This window comes from Osmerus eperlanus, chromosome 2, assembly GCF_963692335.1.
Source record: "Osmerus eperlanus chromosome 2, fOsmEpe2.1, whole genome shotgun sequence".
NCBI classification, from domain to species: Eukaryota; Metazoa; Chordata; class Actinopteri; order Osmeriformes; family Osmeridae; genus Osmerus; species Osmerus eperlanus.
In genome coordinates this window covers 22,844,151-22,862,354 of record NC_085019.1, presented here as the reverse complement: position 1 = coordinate 22,862,354, position 18,204 = coordinate 22,844,151, and the positions used below count along the sequence as shown (strand labels likewise).

Here is an 18,204-nt window from a genome sequence, read left to right as displayed (position 1 = left end):
GCATTTGTAGTTGATTAGTCGCATGCCAGTGTCTTTACCAATGAGAAGGGGGAGGTTTATCAAGCCATATTTTCTGAGCTAACCATAGGAAATTTCGTGTTTGACGTGTTGAAGTCGTTATAGTGTGATCTAATGTGTTTGTACTGTGCATTGATGTTGGTCTAGCCTACTTACAGGGAGAGAACACTCGAGACGAGAAGAAGAAACAAACATAGCAAAAAACGGTTTATTTGAATGATTTCATTCACAACATGTATTTGATAAGCAAAATGCATTAACAGCGAAAAGAACAATAAGGATGATGATAGCACTCCTATCGTCCCATTAACCACTAGTCTAGTGCTAATATTAAACAACATGCATGGAGTAGGCGACGGAAGAAACTTCAATTTCAGTTCCATGGCTGGCTACTTCACAGTCCGCCTCTTCGCCATGCTAGTGTAAACCTTTGTGTAACAAAATTAGAAGAACTCCGTGGCTCCCATCAAATATTAATGGGCATAGCAGCAAGGGGCAGTGCTTTCAAAATGTCTATTCCAGCGGCGCCCGTTGTTGTCGGGCGCTGTGTCAAATACAATATTCTTGCTCATTTCGGTGGACGCGCTGGGGGCGAGGAGAAGGGGGCATTTGGCGCACAAGAGATCACGGTTGCTGACTGAAACCGCCTCATATCTGATTTCAGTGACAGTAGAGCGTGGAAAAAAATGATTCAAAATGCCAGTCATGTGGGTAGCTGTGAAGGCTTCTCAAACTCTGGAGAAACCACGGTGCATCATAAAAATGTGCCAACTCAGACTACAAACGTGACTTCTTTTATATGGCCCAATTACATTGTTATTGGTTTCGAATAGTGATGATGATAGCAGTGGACTGTGAGGCCGATTTAAGAATGAAGGAGCCCTGTAAACATAAAGACTGTCCAGACAGAAAGCTGAGGATTCGGGCCTTTGTTCAATGGTTACTTGGTCTCTAGCCTATACTAGTAGGCTCTATTAAAAACATAAGGTTCTACTAAACTGTTTAGCCCAATCCTAACGTTGCAATAGTATACCTTTTAACAACCTTTATACTATAACCTGATGCGTTGGTGTTTGGTTGTTTATCATTTGTGTCAACGACAAGGTCGCAACAATCCCACGCTTGTACTACACAACACAGCACTCAAGAGGATCTTCCCACTCAGTAGTAGTCCTAACAATACACAATGTATGGCAGCAATATTGTGCACTTCTTCACTGCACAAAGAGACAAGCTACCCTGCATCTCACTACATTTCCACAGGATATTTGTGTCTGTAAGTAGGCGATTCAAAAGAAAATTGCGCAAAGGCTATTTCTACTCCCGATAGGATTGTTCCCCCAATTATATTCCATCCTGTTGCCTTTGAAAAAAAACGGGTTAGAAAATTGGTCATAATAAAATAATCACAATCGTAGGAAAATAATGATTACATCATTGATGCAGAACCCAAATTTACCACGTTAAAACAAAATGAAATGTAATGTGTTTTATAACAACTTAACACAAAGGTTTTCATTTTCTAGTACCATTTAAAAGAATTGTGTTTGCCGAATAGCTAGCCCAAAATAGTGTTCTTGTAGAAGAAGCTTCGTTTGCATGATGTCTGTTCCATTCCAGAAATGTAAAGAAACCGCGTTATGTTCACCTACACAGTGGAAACTAAACCACATAACCTCTGCGGTTCCAAACAGCATTCATCTATAATTTTCATTTATATGCTAGGCTACATGCAGGCCTACAGTCATAGTTGCCAATGAAGCAGACTTGCTCTAACAGAATTCAAAGCGCCAGCTTTGGAAGGAATTTCAGAACACAAGGATTTGAAAATAGTAATAGTAATAATTTAATAACCTACATTACAGCCCATAAACGCACTATCTATGACACAAACTATTTTTTTTTTTTTTTTACAAAAAACAGACATATCAAAATCCTTATTTTGTTCAATTATCATCTTGTTATCCTTTTTTTCTCCTTATTGTTTAAATCTGGCTTCAATCTTTTCTCCAAGATTCATGGTTATCTACTTGTTTGCTAGGTATTTCCCCGGCCCTCGTAATGCAGGAATGATTACCTGTTCGGATATAAATCAATATGAAGCCCGCTGCTAATTTATAATGGTCTGCACTTGCAGCGATTCAAAGCACATGAAAAATGACCGCTGAAACCGTATCCAAAGGCTGCAAGGAGCCCTTTTCACCCGGCTGAAGAGCATGCATGAGAGCGATAAGAGTGCTGAGCCGGAAATGTTCAGAGAAACAGCAATGTTTTCATGTGGGAACTAAAAATAACTCGGATACTATCATTGCGTTTTTTTTTTTTTTTTGCATCAGTAACTTCCCACTCTTTGTGCGTGTACAGTATATATCTCTCTGTGTCCTCCCTCCGTCTCTCTCCTTCTATCTTTCAGTGTGTGTGCGTGTGTAGCCTATAGTGTGCACTTCTTTGTGTCTGCGTGTGTAGGAAGATAACACACTCTCATACAAAGGATCGGCCAAGAAACAATGCCAAGTGTGTCCGATTGGACTAAAAGTGGCGAAATAGGATTCAACATTTACAGAGCAACACAAGCTACCCAAGACCAACACCTTTTTAACACATTACCAGAAAGGTCATTCGTTTTCTAGGTTGCAAAGGCCACATTCCTGTACAACATCTCTGTCCTGATACAGTCATTTGAGAGAAAAACAAAACACGATCATGGGCTTTAAGCCGCCCTCCACGCGACTCACATGTAAAAACGGACTTTGACAGTTAAACGTCAGTATCGGAATGAGGCTTAACCACGTTCAACCCAGCAGAAACCCGCAGGTTGTAATCGCCATATGGCTCGCGCGTTGGCCTCGCAGCCTTGTACAGGTCCCTATTGGACAGACGAACCCCTCTTGCCGTCTCCACCCCATGTGTCCTGTCAGTCCACTGGTTCAGTAGTTCACCGTGTCAATCCACCCGGCTCCTCGGATTCAGCCATAGGCGGTAAGAGGGAGCTCGAGGGTAGAGGTGGAATCTAGCGTCTCCTGCTGATTGCTGAGACGGCAGGGAATCGCACTCTGAGCTCGCGAAAATCGGATGTGCCAAGAGGGGTTTGCTCCGCGTTCTAGAGCGCTCGGGCCCGGGAGAAGAAACCAGTTGATGGGAGCGCGCGCGCGCATCTGTGCAAACCTTGTGAGCAGCGGTCCCGTCCGATTCTCTTAGAATTGTGGATCTACGGGAGACTCCATGTAAACACTCTTTTTTTGTTTTGTTTGTTTCCTAGATAAAACTAGCATGTTTCCCGTCACACGTTCAACTTCACCATAGAAAAGAAACGAAAAAGCTATAGGCTAATCCCGACAGGTCTTGGCCAGATAGTCCCCAAACGGTGTCCAAGCTTTGCCCGTGAGAAACAGAACTGATCGAAGTCAGGTAAGGTTTTCAGCCACTGACGCCGGATGCTTTGGTCGTGCCGGCGTCCGCTGCACCTCCGTAGACAAGTCATTAATTATCCGTTGTGTGACCCAGGCTGGGGGCATCATTGGGTGTGTCAAATCCCGCAAAAGTTTTTGTATTCTGGAACAGCCGAAGACAGATGCCTTCGAATAGGTAACCGAGATGCCTGAAAGCCTCTTTTTTTCCCCAGCCCTCTGTTTCGTGTCTCTCTCCTAGTATCTTTGCATCTCTCTGCACGATTGTCCCCTTTCCTTCTCTCTTTTTTGTTTTTACTTCTCTGTCAAACAATAATATCAGCCGTCCACACCCCCGTTTAAAAGTGTACACATTGCATAAAGTGCGGTGCATCTGATGTTTGGAGAGCGAGGGGCAAGCGGGCCGAGTGAGTTGAAGCCGTGAATGGAAGATGATGGCTAGGTGTAAAAAGAAGATGCATGTGCGCGTGATTTATGACTGTGTGAAAGGATTGCTTACTCTAGCTACTCTCGGTTTAGCCTCAGTCCTTCTCACTCCCCAGGAATCCGAAAAAGCTTCCCTTACCTAAACTACGCAATCCTTGTTATTATTATTTTTTAACAGTTGCTTGTAGCCCAAGTGTGAGCCCCACCACACTGCAAATGGCGTTTACACTAAAGGTCAGTTGTAATGTAAAATAGCATCAATTTTAACGGGGATGTTGTTGCCTTACATCTGTAGTGTCTCATGATATTATATCCCCAGGATAGATTAGGATAAAATCATGTGGGGCTGGACAACCTCCTGATTTCATCCATGAAACAACAACATTGTTAAACTTGCATCAGTGTTAAGACATATAGGCTTTGTCCTTCTGCAAGCTTTCTTCAAAAGTCAAATGTGTCTCTTATCACTAGACTATCGTATTAAGGTGCAGGCAGTCACATTATGCGTAAGCAACGCGTGTGTTAGACATGAAATGGTCCGACCAAGTCAATGTAGAAAATTAATTTAATGGCAATTTAGGAGAAAGGGCTGTTAAACATGCATGGCAACAACTTGGATGCCTAAACCAACTAAAATTAGTTGCGCATGGGCTGACTCAAAACATCCAAATAATTATTTTATCTTTATCTTAGATAGATATTTGACTTCATGCCAAACTTTTGTTTGCTAGCTCATTGGAAATCATGACCTGGTGGTTTGCGCGAATAGGAATCGAAGACTGAACGCAAAACCACTAAACAGAAAGTGGTCATTCTTTAATTGATTTTATCATATATCTCTGACAGCACAGGCAAAGCACCATTGGAGAAAATGTCAAAGTGCAACAATTGTGAGACAGTGTATAATATCTGACAGTTTTGAGTCCATAATATCTTAATGCATCAAATCGGTGAGATCTGCTAAGATGATATCTGGTATGCACAATGTTGCGCTTCATGATCAAATTTCCTAGAATAGCTATGATTTATATATCATACGTCAGAATAGTCCAAATAAGCGTATTTAACTATGCTGATGATGATATTATGCTATTCTTCTTCGTCCCGTGCGTGCACCCAACCAACCCATTATATCCTCACCATGTATAATATGTGGTGAGGTTGGCACTTTTGGGGCCCTAGAGCAAAATGGGTATAGCAACCCCCAACCTCCACCCCGTCCTCAACCTCAGTGTCCTCTTTGAGTTCTAGGTTAAAGATTACCATCCCTTGCCCCTTTCTCTGATAACGATTAACCCTGATCCTTCAAAGGAAGGAGCTGATGGAAGGGGTTCCTTGTCCAGCTCTTTACAGCCAAAATACATGTTCCCAGCCTGTTCTCTGGAGCTCTAAGAGACTGTCTTGAAGACACGAATGCTCAATGTCTGTTGTGGCGTCTCAGTTCCAATTTCGGTAACGATAAGGTGCAAATCGTAGAGTTTAAAACGAATACAGTTAGGCTACTCACAAGTAAATGACTAGTCTCCAGTGAAATAACAATAATATTCTGATCTTGTATGTGACTATTATTGCTATTTCACTGGAGACTAGTGAAATAACACACTTGCCCATATACAAGAAACTTAGATGCCCATCTGCAATTGGATTAGTAATCCTGTGCAATGACAACCAGTTTTGCGACGATCGATAGTGACATAACGCTGTAGGTCGCCAGGGCTCAAATGGGAGTTTACTCGTAATCCGGCGATCTTTAGTAGAGAGATATCTGCGTGGGTGTAAAACCAAGCCCCTTTGCTCTTCGAATCGCCCAGTGAGAGGTGCAGAAACTCCCTTTATCGCTCTCAGATTGGAGCACGCGAGATCTTGCGCTAACTCGTATTTTTGTTCACTAAAGTGTTGAAAATATAGTCATCCGTCAGAATAGGAGAGAGAACAAGACAAATCTTGTACTTCGCGTTTAGAAGTTTTCGTCGCTGGCCATTTGGGGATGCCAGCCGTTCGACTTCATTGCATTTCAAGACACTGGAATCCGGCAAACGGACGGCATAAAAAGCGTACCTCAGTTGTTGAGAAGAATTTTAAGTTTGGGGTGGGTAGCTACCTAAATTACAGGGCTAAAACACCACATTTGTAAAGAGCGAAGAAAAATGTATGAATCCTCTTTTGTGGAAAAAACGTATCCATTGAAAACGAGAGGCCATACCAATATCTTACAATAAGAAACGGCACTCTTTTGACGTAAGTGCGTCACGTGAGCGCATGAACTGGTCATTATTTTAGATTTGGAAGAGGGCCTTATCGCCTCACTGGCCGTGTTTTCTTCCAGTCACTAAAACTCTGCTGGTAACAACTGGCTAGTAATTACACAACAAATGGGATGGGGTCGGCGTTTAGCTGACTGCCAGTAGGTGCCATGCGGGCTCTGAGAGCCAGGTATTGCAGGGCCGGGATTAATACATAAATATAATACATTACGATGGGATTCCAAAGTACTTCCGTTGATTGATCATTAATCTGGTGAGTTATTGCTCTTCGACGTAAAAGGTCACTTGGTAAACCGAGCGCCAATCTGTCACAGGGAGACACAGCCAGCCCGGAGCAAGCCTGGCCTTGTTCATTTTATGTGTTTTACTCCCAGAGTGTGTTTATAAGTAGGCCTACATGGGTCATGCATGTATAAATTGTGACGATGATCTGTTTTTTGGGCGAACGGATCATGGAAGACGTTAAGAAATGTAGGGAGTGGATGTAACGGCACCGTAGTTGTTAAAAATAAGGGCATAAGGGAAAGATAGTTTGTCCTATGAGAATGAGGGAGAGAAAACAAACTTGACAGTAAAGTTGACCAAAACTGTGCTTGAGCACTGTTATGAAAATTGAGCCGTGGAACTAGGTTTTACATTTTACAACAAGATTGCCCAAAACCCATATTACCCGTGTAACCTCTTAATATGCATTTTGATCAATTATGCAGGAGCTCTTTGTTGCAATCATAGCAGAAATTAACCACTCAAGTCTCCATGTTGTTTCACCCTGTTATTTCGTTACCGTTTGCACATGTTTGGGCTTTCAGAATGGTTTTCGTTGAATTAGTGCTTGGTTAGCCAGCATTTGATTTGAATATTCGAGTTTTCTGGCTTCTTTCGGACGTTTTTCCACAAGAAATTGGCTCATCAGCTCTTCTGCTTGTATAGCTGCCTCCTCCCTTTGTTCTGAGCGAGTAGCGTTGCTGACTGCGGGGTCTGTAGCACCCTTCACTTTGTAGGTAACTTTAGGTTAGTCCAGTAGGGCTTCGGGTCGACAGCGTGTTATCGGTGCTGAAAATCTTCAAAACTACCAGGGTAGCGGTTGAAAAAAACGGGGCGACGGGGATGGAAGCGAGCCAACGCTGTGCGTGAGTGCGGGGATGCAATAAATAACTTTATATCGCTATAGGCCGCAGTGTCGGGGAGGTCGGGGAATCCTCGTTTTGATTTATGTGTTTGGGGTAGCTGTCAGGAGCGGGCGAACGAGAGCGTCCAACGTTTTTATTCCACTTTTAATAAGAGCTAGGCTACCATGCACACCACCATGGCCATTCAATTTCATTTCAGCTTGGGCCCTTACGTTGGACATATCCTTTTCAACCTGTTTTTGCACTGGATGTGGATATAGCGCTACAATTACGTAGATAGTTGGACCTTATTTTTTCTCCAGAACGATGAGGCTTGTGTACCCCTTGTTGAACCGTGGGCGCAGTCCATTATATTGGGTGACTTTCGTTTATTTTCGATTCATTTCGATGAGGTGTAGTGGAGACTTTGTAAGCTATTTTCTGGCTTTAGCCTACCTCTCTAATTATTCTCATCATCACGCTCATTAAGGTTAATCATCAAATTCATTACATCTATTTTCATGCTGTTATAATTATTGTCACAGTGGAAAGATTTGTTCATGTCACAATAGCCTGCATTGAAATTTTCATATTTAGAACACGGCATTAATAGCCAACATAGGATCGTTTTATTTTCATTATTAATTACAGGACACAACCATCCACATTTGTTATGGATCTATTCTGTTGTAGTGTACTTGGGATTTTATCATTTACATAGAATGCTTGCAAGACCAACCCTGTTGCAAATCATAACCGGATGATTCTTCACATGTTGATCTGTATGTTTGTGGTTCTTTTCTTACGTGAGCATTACTTCGTGTATATTGCTTGCACAGTTTGTGGGACCATAGACGCCACAATGGGGTACAAATATTTGAAATATGTGGACAATGTAATCTGATAGATCATTTAAATCAATCGAAAAGACCCGGGATTCTATCCTATTGGATTTGCATTTATTCCGGTATTGCTGGAATAATTTAAGGTTAACGATATCTGTCACCGGTAGACAAATCTCAGATTGCCTTTGTGTTCGATTAGTCTACAAGAGGTCATATGCACTGTATTGGATTTTCCAGGACCCCCTTTGATTGCATCTTTCTCTTTTTCCTTGCAGTCCCTTCAAGGCTTCAGGAACCTGCTTTCTTGCATAAACGGTGTTCATAAACAGCATCATCCCGGTAAGAACAACAATGCACGTTTTTAAGTATTGCAGTGTGGTGATGAATGTTTCATAAACGAGAATCTATTGAAGACACACCACTGAAATGTTTATAATCTCAGATAAATAATGAAGAATTTACATGAAAAAATATATATAATTGTATATTTTATTTTAATATGCACTGAACATAGATCTTAAACTGCAATTTGCATTCAGATATTGCTAAAATTTGCTCAGTGACAAAGGGGGACAATCGGGGGAGGTTGCATTGTAAATGGAAGGTTCTAAGCAAATAATTAAACTTGTTTACTATTATAGATCCATACATAAACAATATTGTGCATTCTTCAGTCTGTATGGGCCTACTTTTATATATTCCATTTATGCCATGCTTGTGGTGATGTAATGACTAGTAGTGCACTGTAATGGGTGTTGATGGTATGGGCGTGTGTTTTATGCAGATTAGCCACGCAATTGCATATCTGGATGACATGTATGACAAACTATAACAGCAAATATTGTCCAAAAATGCCATCAGAAGCAACATGCTGTACAAAGACTCACTTATCAAAAGAAAATACTCAGTTGGTGAGCCTTCTGTTCATATGGGAAACATGTTGCTGGAACAGAATACATGTACACAGGTTATAAATAAATGTGAAGATTGTTCACCATGCAACAATTAAGCAGCATTTAACACTCAGTATTATATAGAAACATATATTATATAGAAACATATATTATATACAACAAACATAACATTAGAGCATGCTGATGACCAGGCCTTATGCTTGGAATGGTATTTGGATATCTGCCGTAAAGCGAAGTAGATTCCGATATTTCTCCATTTAACTTGTCTGAGATTCAGATTAATCCAAAACTGAAGACTGAGGACTCCTGCCATCCAAGGCAAATAATTCCTTAATCTTGTGACAAACATTAACATGTAGGAATCCCAATCTTTTTTCGCCAGGGCACTGAAATACACGATTCCCTACTTGCTCCCAGTATGTGCTTACTCGTTGAAAAAATAAGTTGTGGGAACAAAAGATTTTAAGATGTTGTTAATTAGTAGGCCTTTAGGATCCATTCCATTTGCCCCATTTAGCAGCAGTTGCAAATCAAGAACAATACCACATAGGAGAGACTTGCAGACACCTACATTTCTGCCTCCTACCTTCCTACACCGCTGGTGATCTCCTCTGTTGAAGTGCCCACACAAAACGCATCTTTTTAAAGTTGCTGTTTACTGGCACTGCTGTGTGGTAGAAGTCATAAATCTTACGTAGCCATAAACGACAGGGGTAGTGTCCTGAATAATAAAAATAGAGAACGAGTGAGGGAGGGAGAGAAAGTGGAAAAAAACATATTGAGGGGAAGGGGGAAAGAGTGTGTGAGAGAGAGAGAGAGAGAGAGAGAGAGAGAGAGAGAGAGAGAGAGAGAGAGAGAGAGAGAGAGAGAGAGAGAGAGAGAGAGAGAGAGAGAGAGAAAGAGGGTGGGGGGGGATAGAGAATACAAACTTGAGTTTTCCTTTCCAAAAGGGATCCATGTCTCCTTTTCCTTGTTTTCAGATATTTCATCTCCTTGTTTGATCTTGATTTGGGTGTTAAAATGTCACCTCCAATACAAAATACAGAAAGCGATCCTCTGTATTTTCAACATGTAGCCTACACTTGGCTACTCGCTATCTAAGTTTTTCTAAGAACATGTGTGGCACCAGTTTCGTCTGGGCTTCTAAATATCACAGATTGACTTTTTTTTTCCTTTGGCTGATTTGTTTTACACCCCTCCCTCGTATTGTCAAGTTCGGCTGTTGTCTGTTCTCACAGTCCCCCTCCTTCCTTTTTTCATTTTGTGCATTAGTTATTACACTACGTGGCTGTGCTGGGATATATGTGTTGAAACATTAACAATACAGGGGAAATTCTGTTTCTGCCGCGAGCCAAAACGGGAGCCGTCTGAGCAAAACCCACTTCCTGGTAATCTAATATACACCAGTGGAGGAGAAAAAATGGGGCTTCTCCCGTAACTAAACAATATTACCGTAGCCAGACACCTAACTGGGAGACACTTAAATAAAAAAAGTCGCCACCTCTCCCGAAATAAAGGCCCGTGCCCTGTCCAGCACGTCTGCAATTAGCATAATTTTTCACTAGTGACGCTGTTTGATGGGGATTAACGCTCGCGCCTGGCGCTCCAAGTCAGCCCCGTTATTTTCTAATAGCTGCAAAGGCCTTGTGTTGACAGCACAATAAACCGTCTGTAAGAGCTACGTGTAGTGGGAATAGCTAACCATCTACAGAAACACACGGGAGAAAGAAAAATGCAATGGGATGAAATTTCGCGGCAAACTGCGGCTCTCATGCTTGGATTATGATGTTGAGGTTTGCGCCGTGAAAGAACGGGGGAAATCTGAGGCCATTGTTATCAGCGAGCAGGGCGTACCAGTCGGCGGGGCAGCCAGGCGCTCTCTGCCTGTCCATTCGCAGCCCCCCTAGCATTCCTCAGATCTTTCATGCCAGACCGTCTACCCCCTGCCCAAGCCGAGGGGATCCGTGCAGGAGCGCCCGACTCAGGCTCGGGGCCGCCGCCGGCGGATATACATTTGCGGCGAGTTTTTAAGGGGAGAGGGGAAAGCTCCCGTTTTATTGATTGCATCGAGGCTGAATGTGAAAAATATATGATGCCTGCCCGTGCTTCCGTCGTCAGAGGCTAAGGTAAGCTGGTCTGAAATAGGCTATCAGTTTGTGAATGGCGGAGTGTGCGTCCCGGTGATTTATGACCATATGACTCCAATCGCGGTTCAAGAAGAGTTCACAATGCTTTAAGCTTCCTTCCACGCCGCAACCCCCATTTTCTTCTTCAGATTCTCTTTTCAAATGGATTCATTTCCCCACTGCTTATATTTATTTTCAAAACAACGGGAAAAATATTTTTTTACCCATCTGTTTTCATCGGCTTTGAGGTTCAGTGCATTTGAGGACTGAATCTGTAGGATATCATGGACCTTCTATGAAATCATCGAATTTATTTCTGTATTAAGCCTTACCCATTAATTAATGTTTCAATATAACATGTTTCCTTTGACTTGATAGTGAGACATAAGGCCTGTGTTGTCTGTAATTGAACGAAAGCTAAGAGACGTATGAAGATGGCTCGACACGAAAGACAGTTCTGTCGTCCATATGCTATAGTCTATAGCATTTATGGCTACTTTTCATTAATCAGTGGGATAACAAATAACCTACATGGATTACTCGACATAGCCTACCTTGTGTAGCCTATATATTGCAGACGCCATTTGTAATTTTAGCCATGTTATGAAACAGATTGGACACCCAAGTTTGTGTCTGGGCTCGTTGTTGTTGTTGATGTTCCTTTATGGGATCGCCTTTTATCCAGCCCCATCCACTCTGGACCCCAATAATTGCATTAGAGGCGTATCGCATAGTAAAGTTAGTTATTGTGTTAGGGTTACAAACAGGACAGGACATTACGTGTTCCATTTAATGGCACAGTGATATGATTTAATATATATTATTCTTGCAGCCATTTTTTTCGCTTCCTCACCCCCTCTCCCCCTCCTACAATTCCTTAGAGTAAATAATTAGGATTCCGGCCGTCTACTAGAAAGATAAATGGGTGACATTTTTGACGTGGTGAGAGTTGATGTCCAAAAGCTGTAAATCTAACCCCCCTCATCTCTTAGACACATTAAATTGCTTTAATGTCATGTATTAATATGATTGTTTTGCTTAAGTTTTCCATTGAAACTTGAAAATATTTTTGTATTCGTTTTGGATTTAGAAAGCTAAATATGCCGAACAATAGGCTACATGATCCATGGCTACATAAATATAATTAGCTTTATTTGTGGTCTTTTGTATTCCATAGGAAATTGATCATTTTCATGGATGTATTGATATTCATATGTGTATGTTGGAAATAGGCTTTTTGAATTTACAGACCTTGCAGATTTCCCTTCTTGAATGTAAATATTATGGTCTCATATAATTGATCCGTCGTTCACTAATTATTATGTTTTTCATATTCCCAAAATAGCCGTTCATCTGCGTAAGATATTTGAGAAGAGCATGATAGCATGTTATTTTATCACTCAAACTGAATGGTCTCTAATAAATAATTCGACAAAACATCAGGCTATGCTTTGTTTTGACTTAGCCTATAGGCTATAGTCCACTTCTTTGTACCTCAAAAAAAGACTGTTAAAAACAGACGACAGTGACATTAAATGTATTAAAGCTATACCCCATGCTATTGCATATTATGAAGCAATTTTCAAACGTTTCATCTGTCTTCAAGCCATCCAGTCGAAATGAATCCCATGTGCGATGGGAATGCTTTGCAAGGTTACACACTGGCCTTTTGGCCACCCCAGCGGTTAACGAATGTGTGGAGCTTTCCAGGGTTTCACCGTCTTGTCTTGTCGAGCAGGCATAAATGAATCATGCCCGTTTTAAATCTTCCGAGGTTCTTCATCCCATTCCATTGGGATTGCAACAAAGTGCACAACGAAGGCTAAAATGCCGGTTTTTCTGGTTTTTTATGTTGCCCAAATACGTTACTGTGTAACCGGAGAAACCCCTGAAGGAAGTGTGACAAAAGACGACATCTGCACAGATTTTCCAGCTCAATATAAAGACAATTATTATAGAAAATAGTTTACAAGACTATGTCCTATATATTTTAACAACGCATATTTATGTTTTAAACCCTGTCATTTACCTTTTTCCGATTAGACAAAACAGATGTATCCCACTCGAGATCATTTTTATCGCTATATTGTGATGTAACAACGAAAATAAATCCTAACGTTATTGCAGCGTAATGTTATTTAATTGCTGATTGTAGGACTAAGACTATTACCCTATATAATTTTTTTGAATGAATGACAAGAGTTATTGCCTATCATGACACAAAAGCATGCACTACCTATAGGCCTATACCCTACTCACTGGGGCTACTAAGATCTAGGCTAATACTGTAGTTAAATCGTAAACATTATAAATGAGCCCCTCACATATTCCGCAGTCATTGGTGTGTGTGTGTGAGAGACTAAATGTTGTTTCGCAGTGTGTGGCTTGTGTAGTGGTGGTGGTGGTGGTGGTGGTGGGGGGGGGGGGGGGGGGGGTAGAAGGGCCGGCCAGTGCAGCTTGCCCTGACATAGCATCTGCAAGCCGTGTTGTGGGAAAGAGCTATTCATGTCATGACGTCTTTCAGCGGGCGAAGATGGATTTATCTCGCGCCTCTCTTATTATGTGCTTCTTATAACCTTTCAGGTCAGCTTCCAAGAGGCCGTTGGAAAGAGACCGTCACGTGACATCTGGTGCCAATGTTCTTCCAGAAGGTCGTCAAGACCCTGGTAGCCGGTTACGCCAATTCTTTTGGAAATGCAGAAAACGACCTACTACGACAACTCGACGCTATTTGGAGGTTACTCGTACCAAGGGGCCAACGGCTTTGGCTATGATGCACCCCAACCAGCCTTTCAGTCCTCACCTCACCTCGAAGGCGACTACCAGAGGTCTGCCTGCTCTCTCCAGTCTTTAGGGGGGAACAGTGCCCCTCCGCAGCAGCATGCCAAGACGAAAGAGTTGAATGGCAGCTGCATGCGCCCCAGCCTGCCACCTGAACACCACCCACCCCCCCAAGTGTCCCCCCCCCTCAACCCTGCCAACGCCACCAGCAGCAGCAGTGCCACCGCCCAGCAGCCGGGTGGCAGCGGTGGGGCTTCTAAATCAGCCCCAAAGACGTCCTCTCTACCCCCCAACCCCACGCTCACCAAGCAGATCTTCCCCTGGATGAAGGAATCGAGGCAGAACACAAAGCAAAAAAACGGCTCTCCAAGCGCAAGTTCAGCTAATGGTGTGTGCTTCCTCTTCCCCCAACGATGTCTATTTATTCATGGCACCTTCTCAAAAAGGCATTACGGGTAGCATGAATGGAGATTACAAAATGGTGGAATAATCTAATGGTATTCCTCTTTAATAGCAACGAGACTTTCATTAATTTGACACAATGAACAGACGCAAGCATTCTCTTTATTGATGAGTGTTTGAAACCACTCAAGCCAAATGACAGTGAAGCTATATATAACAGTGAGACCATAGAATATCTGTTCATCGACAGAGACAATATGTTTTGAAGTCGAATGTTGTTTATTTAGAGATAAGAGAAAACTGCTGCTCGTCAAATATTATTGTTATATGAACTGATATTGACAGACACGCATTTCAACACACACAAACGGTCGATTGATATTAATTAAATCTCAGATTTGCGAACAGCATACAAAACATTGTGGATGCTTTGAGTGCATACAGTTAATGCTTCCTTGGTCCAGAGGTGTTTTGTCTGTTCAATGATACCATTTACGTACAGCCGGTCAATGAAGGGGATCCAATCTCTTAATAAATGCCAAAGTTATGAAGTGTTGACACGTAATATCAGGGGGCTAAGTTTCGAAATATGCCCCCTGCTTTATTAGGAAACGATGCATTCAATTTCCCTGTGTAGTAATTATGTTTTATTTCATTCCCACCCCAGCGGAGAGCAGCGGTGGCGAGAAAAGCCCCCCGGGTTCAGCTGCGTCCAAGAGAGCGCGCACCGCCTACACGAGCGCGCAGCTGGTGGAGCTGGAGAAAGAGTTCCATTTCAACCGTTACCTGTGCAGGCCTCGGCGAGTGGAGATGGCTAACTTGCTCAACCTCAGCGAGCGCCAGATTAAGATATGGTTCCAGAACCGTCGTATGAAGTACAAAAAAGATCAAAAATCGAAAGGGATGGGCTCTTCTTCCGGTGGTCCGTCGCCAACTGGAAGCCCTCCCCTATCCCTGCAGTCCTCCGCTGGTTTTATGAACTCCATGCATTCAATGGCAGGTAGCTACGACGCTCCTTCCCCACCATCCTTCAACAAGCCCCATCAGAACGCCTATGCCATGTCCTCAGCCTACCAAAACCCAATGAAAACCTGCCCCGCTCAACAGAAGTATGCCAACACCGCGCCAGAGTACGACCCGCACGGGCTACAGGGTAATAGTGGTAATTACGGAACTCCCAACATGCAGGGCAGCCCCGTGTACGTGGGGGGGAACTACGTTGAGTCAATGCCCACCTCCGGGCCGTCTATGTACGGCCTCAACCACCTGCCTCACCACCAGGCAGGAAACATGGAGTACAACGGTGCCACGCAGATGTCAGCCAGCCAACATCACGGACCGTGCGACCCCCACCCGACATACACCGATCTGTCGGCGCACCATCCTTCTCAGGGTAGAATCCAGGAAGCACCCAAGTTAACTCATCTGTAGCAGGTTTGAAAAACAAAACAAACGAAATGACAACTTCTACTAACTAACCCATGGGACGCTGCAATGGGGGTTGAAATAAAAAGACGATCCAGTGGTTTGTTAGCCTGTCCAAGCTGTTGTCTAGGTGTTGTCTAACCATTGTGCGTCACATTCCCCATTATTTCCATTTTGATTTACGTTGTACTTTGGCTAAGGAGGGGGCCTCCCCTGAAAGAGAGTAATGGAGGAGTCGTAGTTGGATTAAATGGACAGTTAACAAAGTCCGAGATTTACCACTTCGAGACCTTTTTGACTCAATGGAACACATGTTATGTCAATGGAGAATTGTGTCGCCCGACCGCGTCAGCAAAATGGCTAATGTTGACGTCACATATCCACAGTAAGGAGAACATATCTCCGTCTCAGTATCGTTGCAAGCAAACCACTGGATTGTTTTAGATGACTTCCCTTTCACATTACCTCTCTTTTGAAATGCCACACTAACCCACTGTCCTTTGACATTATTTTCATGTCTTTGCCAACATTGTGTCTCCAAGGAAATTTTTCACACAGTCCTCCGAGTCCCTTGCACCTCCCTCGGGTCAGAATTTGGGCTCACACATTGCTATGCTAAACTAACATTCATACAAACTCAAGGGGACATAAGCGATGGTTGTTTTCGTTGGCATATCATCGGCACAGGGTATAAGAGGAATTAAAAACTCCTTTATTTATGTTAGGCTCCTTGCCTCCTCTCTCTCTTTGTCTCTTTGTCTCTTCTCTCTCTCTCTCTCTCTCTCTCTCTCTCTCTCTCTCTCTCTCTCTCTCTCTCTCTCTCTCTCTCTCTCTCACACTCTATCTATCTCTCTCTTTCTCTCTCTCTCTCTCTCTCTCTCTCTCTCTCTCTCTCTCTCTCTCTCTCTCTCTCTCTCTCTCTCTCTCTCTCTCTCTCTCTCTCACACTCTATCTATCTCTCTCTTTCTCTCTCTCTCTCACAAACTATATCTCTCTCCCTCCCTTATTCTCTCTTTCTCTCTCTCTCAATCTATAGCCTAAGGGTTCACTTACATTAGCCAACACTAATGCGAATAGCCCACATTTTTTCATGTCTTGACTTAACGTGGAAACAGGGTATATTTGAACAAAATGCATGTCCGGGAAAAAAGCGGAAGTGTAAGCTTACACTAATGCTTTCTCGTCTGGGCATCATTGTTGCACTTAGAGTTTACATTTTGATGGGTAAGGAAAAAAATAAATCTTATTTTGAAACGGAAGACCTCCAATCAGTGTCTTTCGCAATGTGTGTTCAAATGAACATCCATAAATATATATTTATTTGTTATAGCCAGTTTAAAAACTTTCTTTTTTATTATTTATCCCCCATGTATTTATATCAAGAAAAAAATGTACTTTTTTAGTATTTACCTGTTATAAAGACGTTGTGTTCTTGTCATTGTAACGAATTCATTTTAGTTCTAGTATTTTAGAAATAAGTAGTTTTATGTTACCCTTGTACATAAATAATGTCATTACTTGTACAGGGGACGCGAGGACGGAATCAGACCGTTCCTGCATAGTCGAGAATTAGACAATATAGATAAACACTTTTTGGAGAACTTCTTTTGTCCTTTGTAGCTCCTTTAATTTCCTTGTCAAGAGTTGTCTGTTGAGCAATTCTTTAATAAAATGTTATGTTATTCAGTTCTATCTGATCCTTTCACCCTTAAAAAGTAGGACCTTGCGTTTGGCCATGTAAGAGAGAAGACTATTGGTAACATGTGCTCTATCTGTCTCGTGCTTTCCTGCCACAACTCTGAAAGAGCCCTCGGGGCTGCAACTGGCATAATCACGTGGTCCATGGCTAACACAACCTCCTGTTACCTAAAAAGATCTGTACAAATAACAACAAATAATCCTTATTTATGTTAAATGAGCCCATTTAACCTTGATAATTTCACTTGTCTTAAGAATAAAGCCTAAATATAGCACATGGATATACAATTATTAACAACTAATGTAAAATGTTATTTTGTAAATCTACTTTATTGCCAAAAAACAAAAAAGTAACATGTTATGTTGTATGACAATGTTGTATGTTGGAGACAAGACACAGTAATGCATGTAAAGTTTCTCTCAATAGAATTAGCAACAAAAAGTTCTGTCTTTGTGAAATAGGATGATAAAATGGAAAACATTCAAAACCAAAAGCCAAAACAGTTAGCCTGACATTATTAGCAGATTTTCTTTTTACAGTAGACCTATGTATAATTTTGGTTTATAGTCGTGTGATCTGGACAATTAATCAAAAATATACCTAATGGAAAAGTTAGTCGAGAAAATAACAGAATAGAAAGGATAAACTAAAAGTTAAACATGTAAATCAACAATGGCAAACATATGCACATACCTCCTCATTCAACCAACCACGCAAAATACTTAAATTTAACAAGTTGCATTCCCATTAAATAGAAATAGCCTATAGATCAACATTGCACGCCATTT

General features: G+C 42.0%; 2 protein-coding genes across 7 annotated transcripts in view; one reads left to right on the top strand and one right to left on the bottom strand.

Annotated features, from left to right (window-relative positions):
• hoxb3a (homeobox B3a) overlaps positions 1 to 17,403 on the top strand; it is a 52,745-nt gene extending 35,342 nt beyond the window's left edge. For 2 of the 6 annotated variants that reach the window (XM_062481063.1, XM_062481070.1), the window contains exons 3-5: positions 8,345 to 8,408; positions 13,693 to 14,278; positions 14,960 to 17,403. In XM_062481063.1, the coding sequence (XP_062337047.1) occupies positions 13,804 to 14,278; positions 14,960 to 15,723 (1,239 nt within the window). In that variant the 5' untranslated portion in view covers positions 8,345 to 8,408; positions 13,693 to 13,803 and the 3' untranslated portion in view covers positions 15,724 to 17,403. Of the gene's footprint in view, positions 1 to 5,665; positions 6,369 to 7,120; positions 7,246 to 8,344; positions 8,409 to 10,573; positions 11,110 to 13,692; positions 14,279 to 14,959 lie in introns of those variants that run through there. The other 4 variants (XM_062481054.1, XM_062481077.1, XM_062481085.1 and 1 more) reach the window with 4 other exon arrangements.
• Positions 1 to 18,204, bottom strand: part of slc16a6b (solute carrier family 16 member 6b) — a 233,383-nt gene that overhangs the window by 107,234 nt on the left and 107,945 nt on the right. The window lies entirely within an intron of this gene.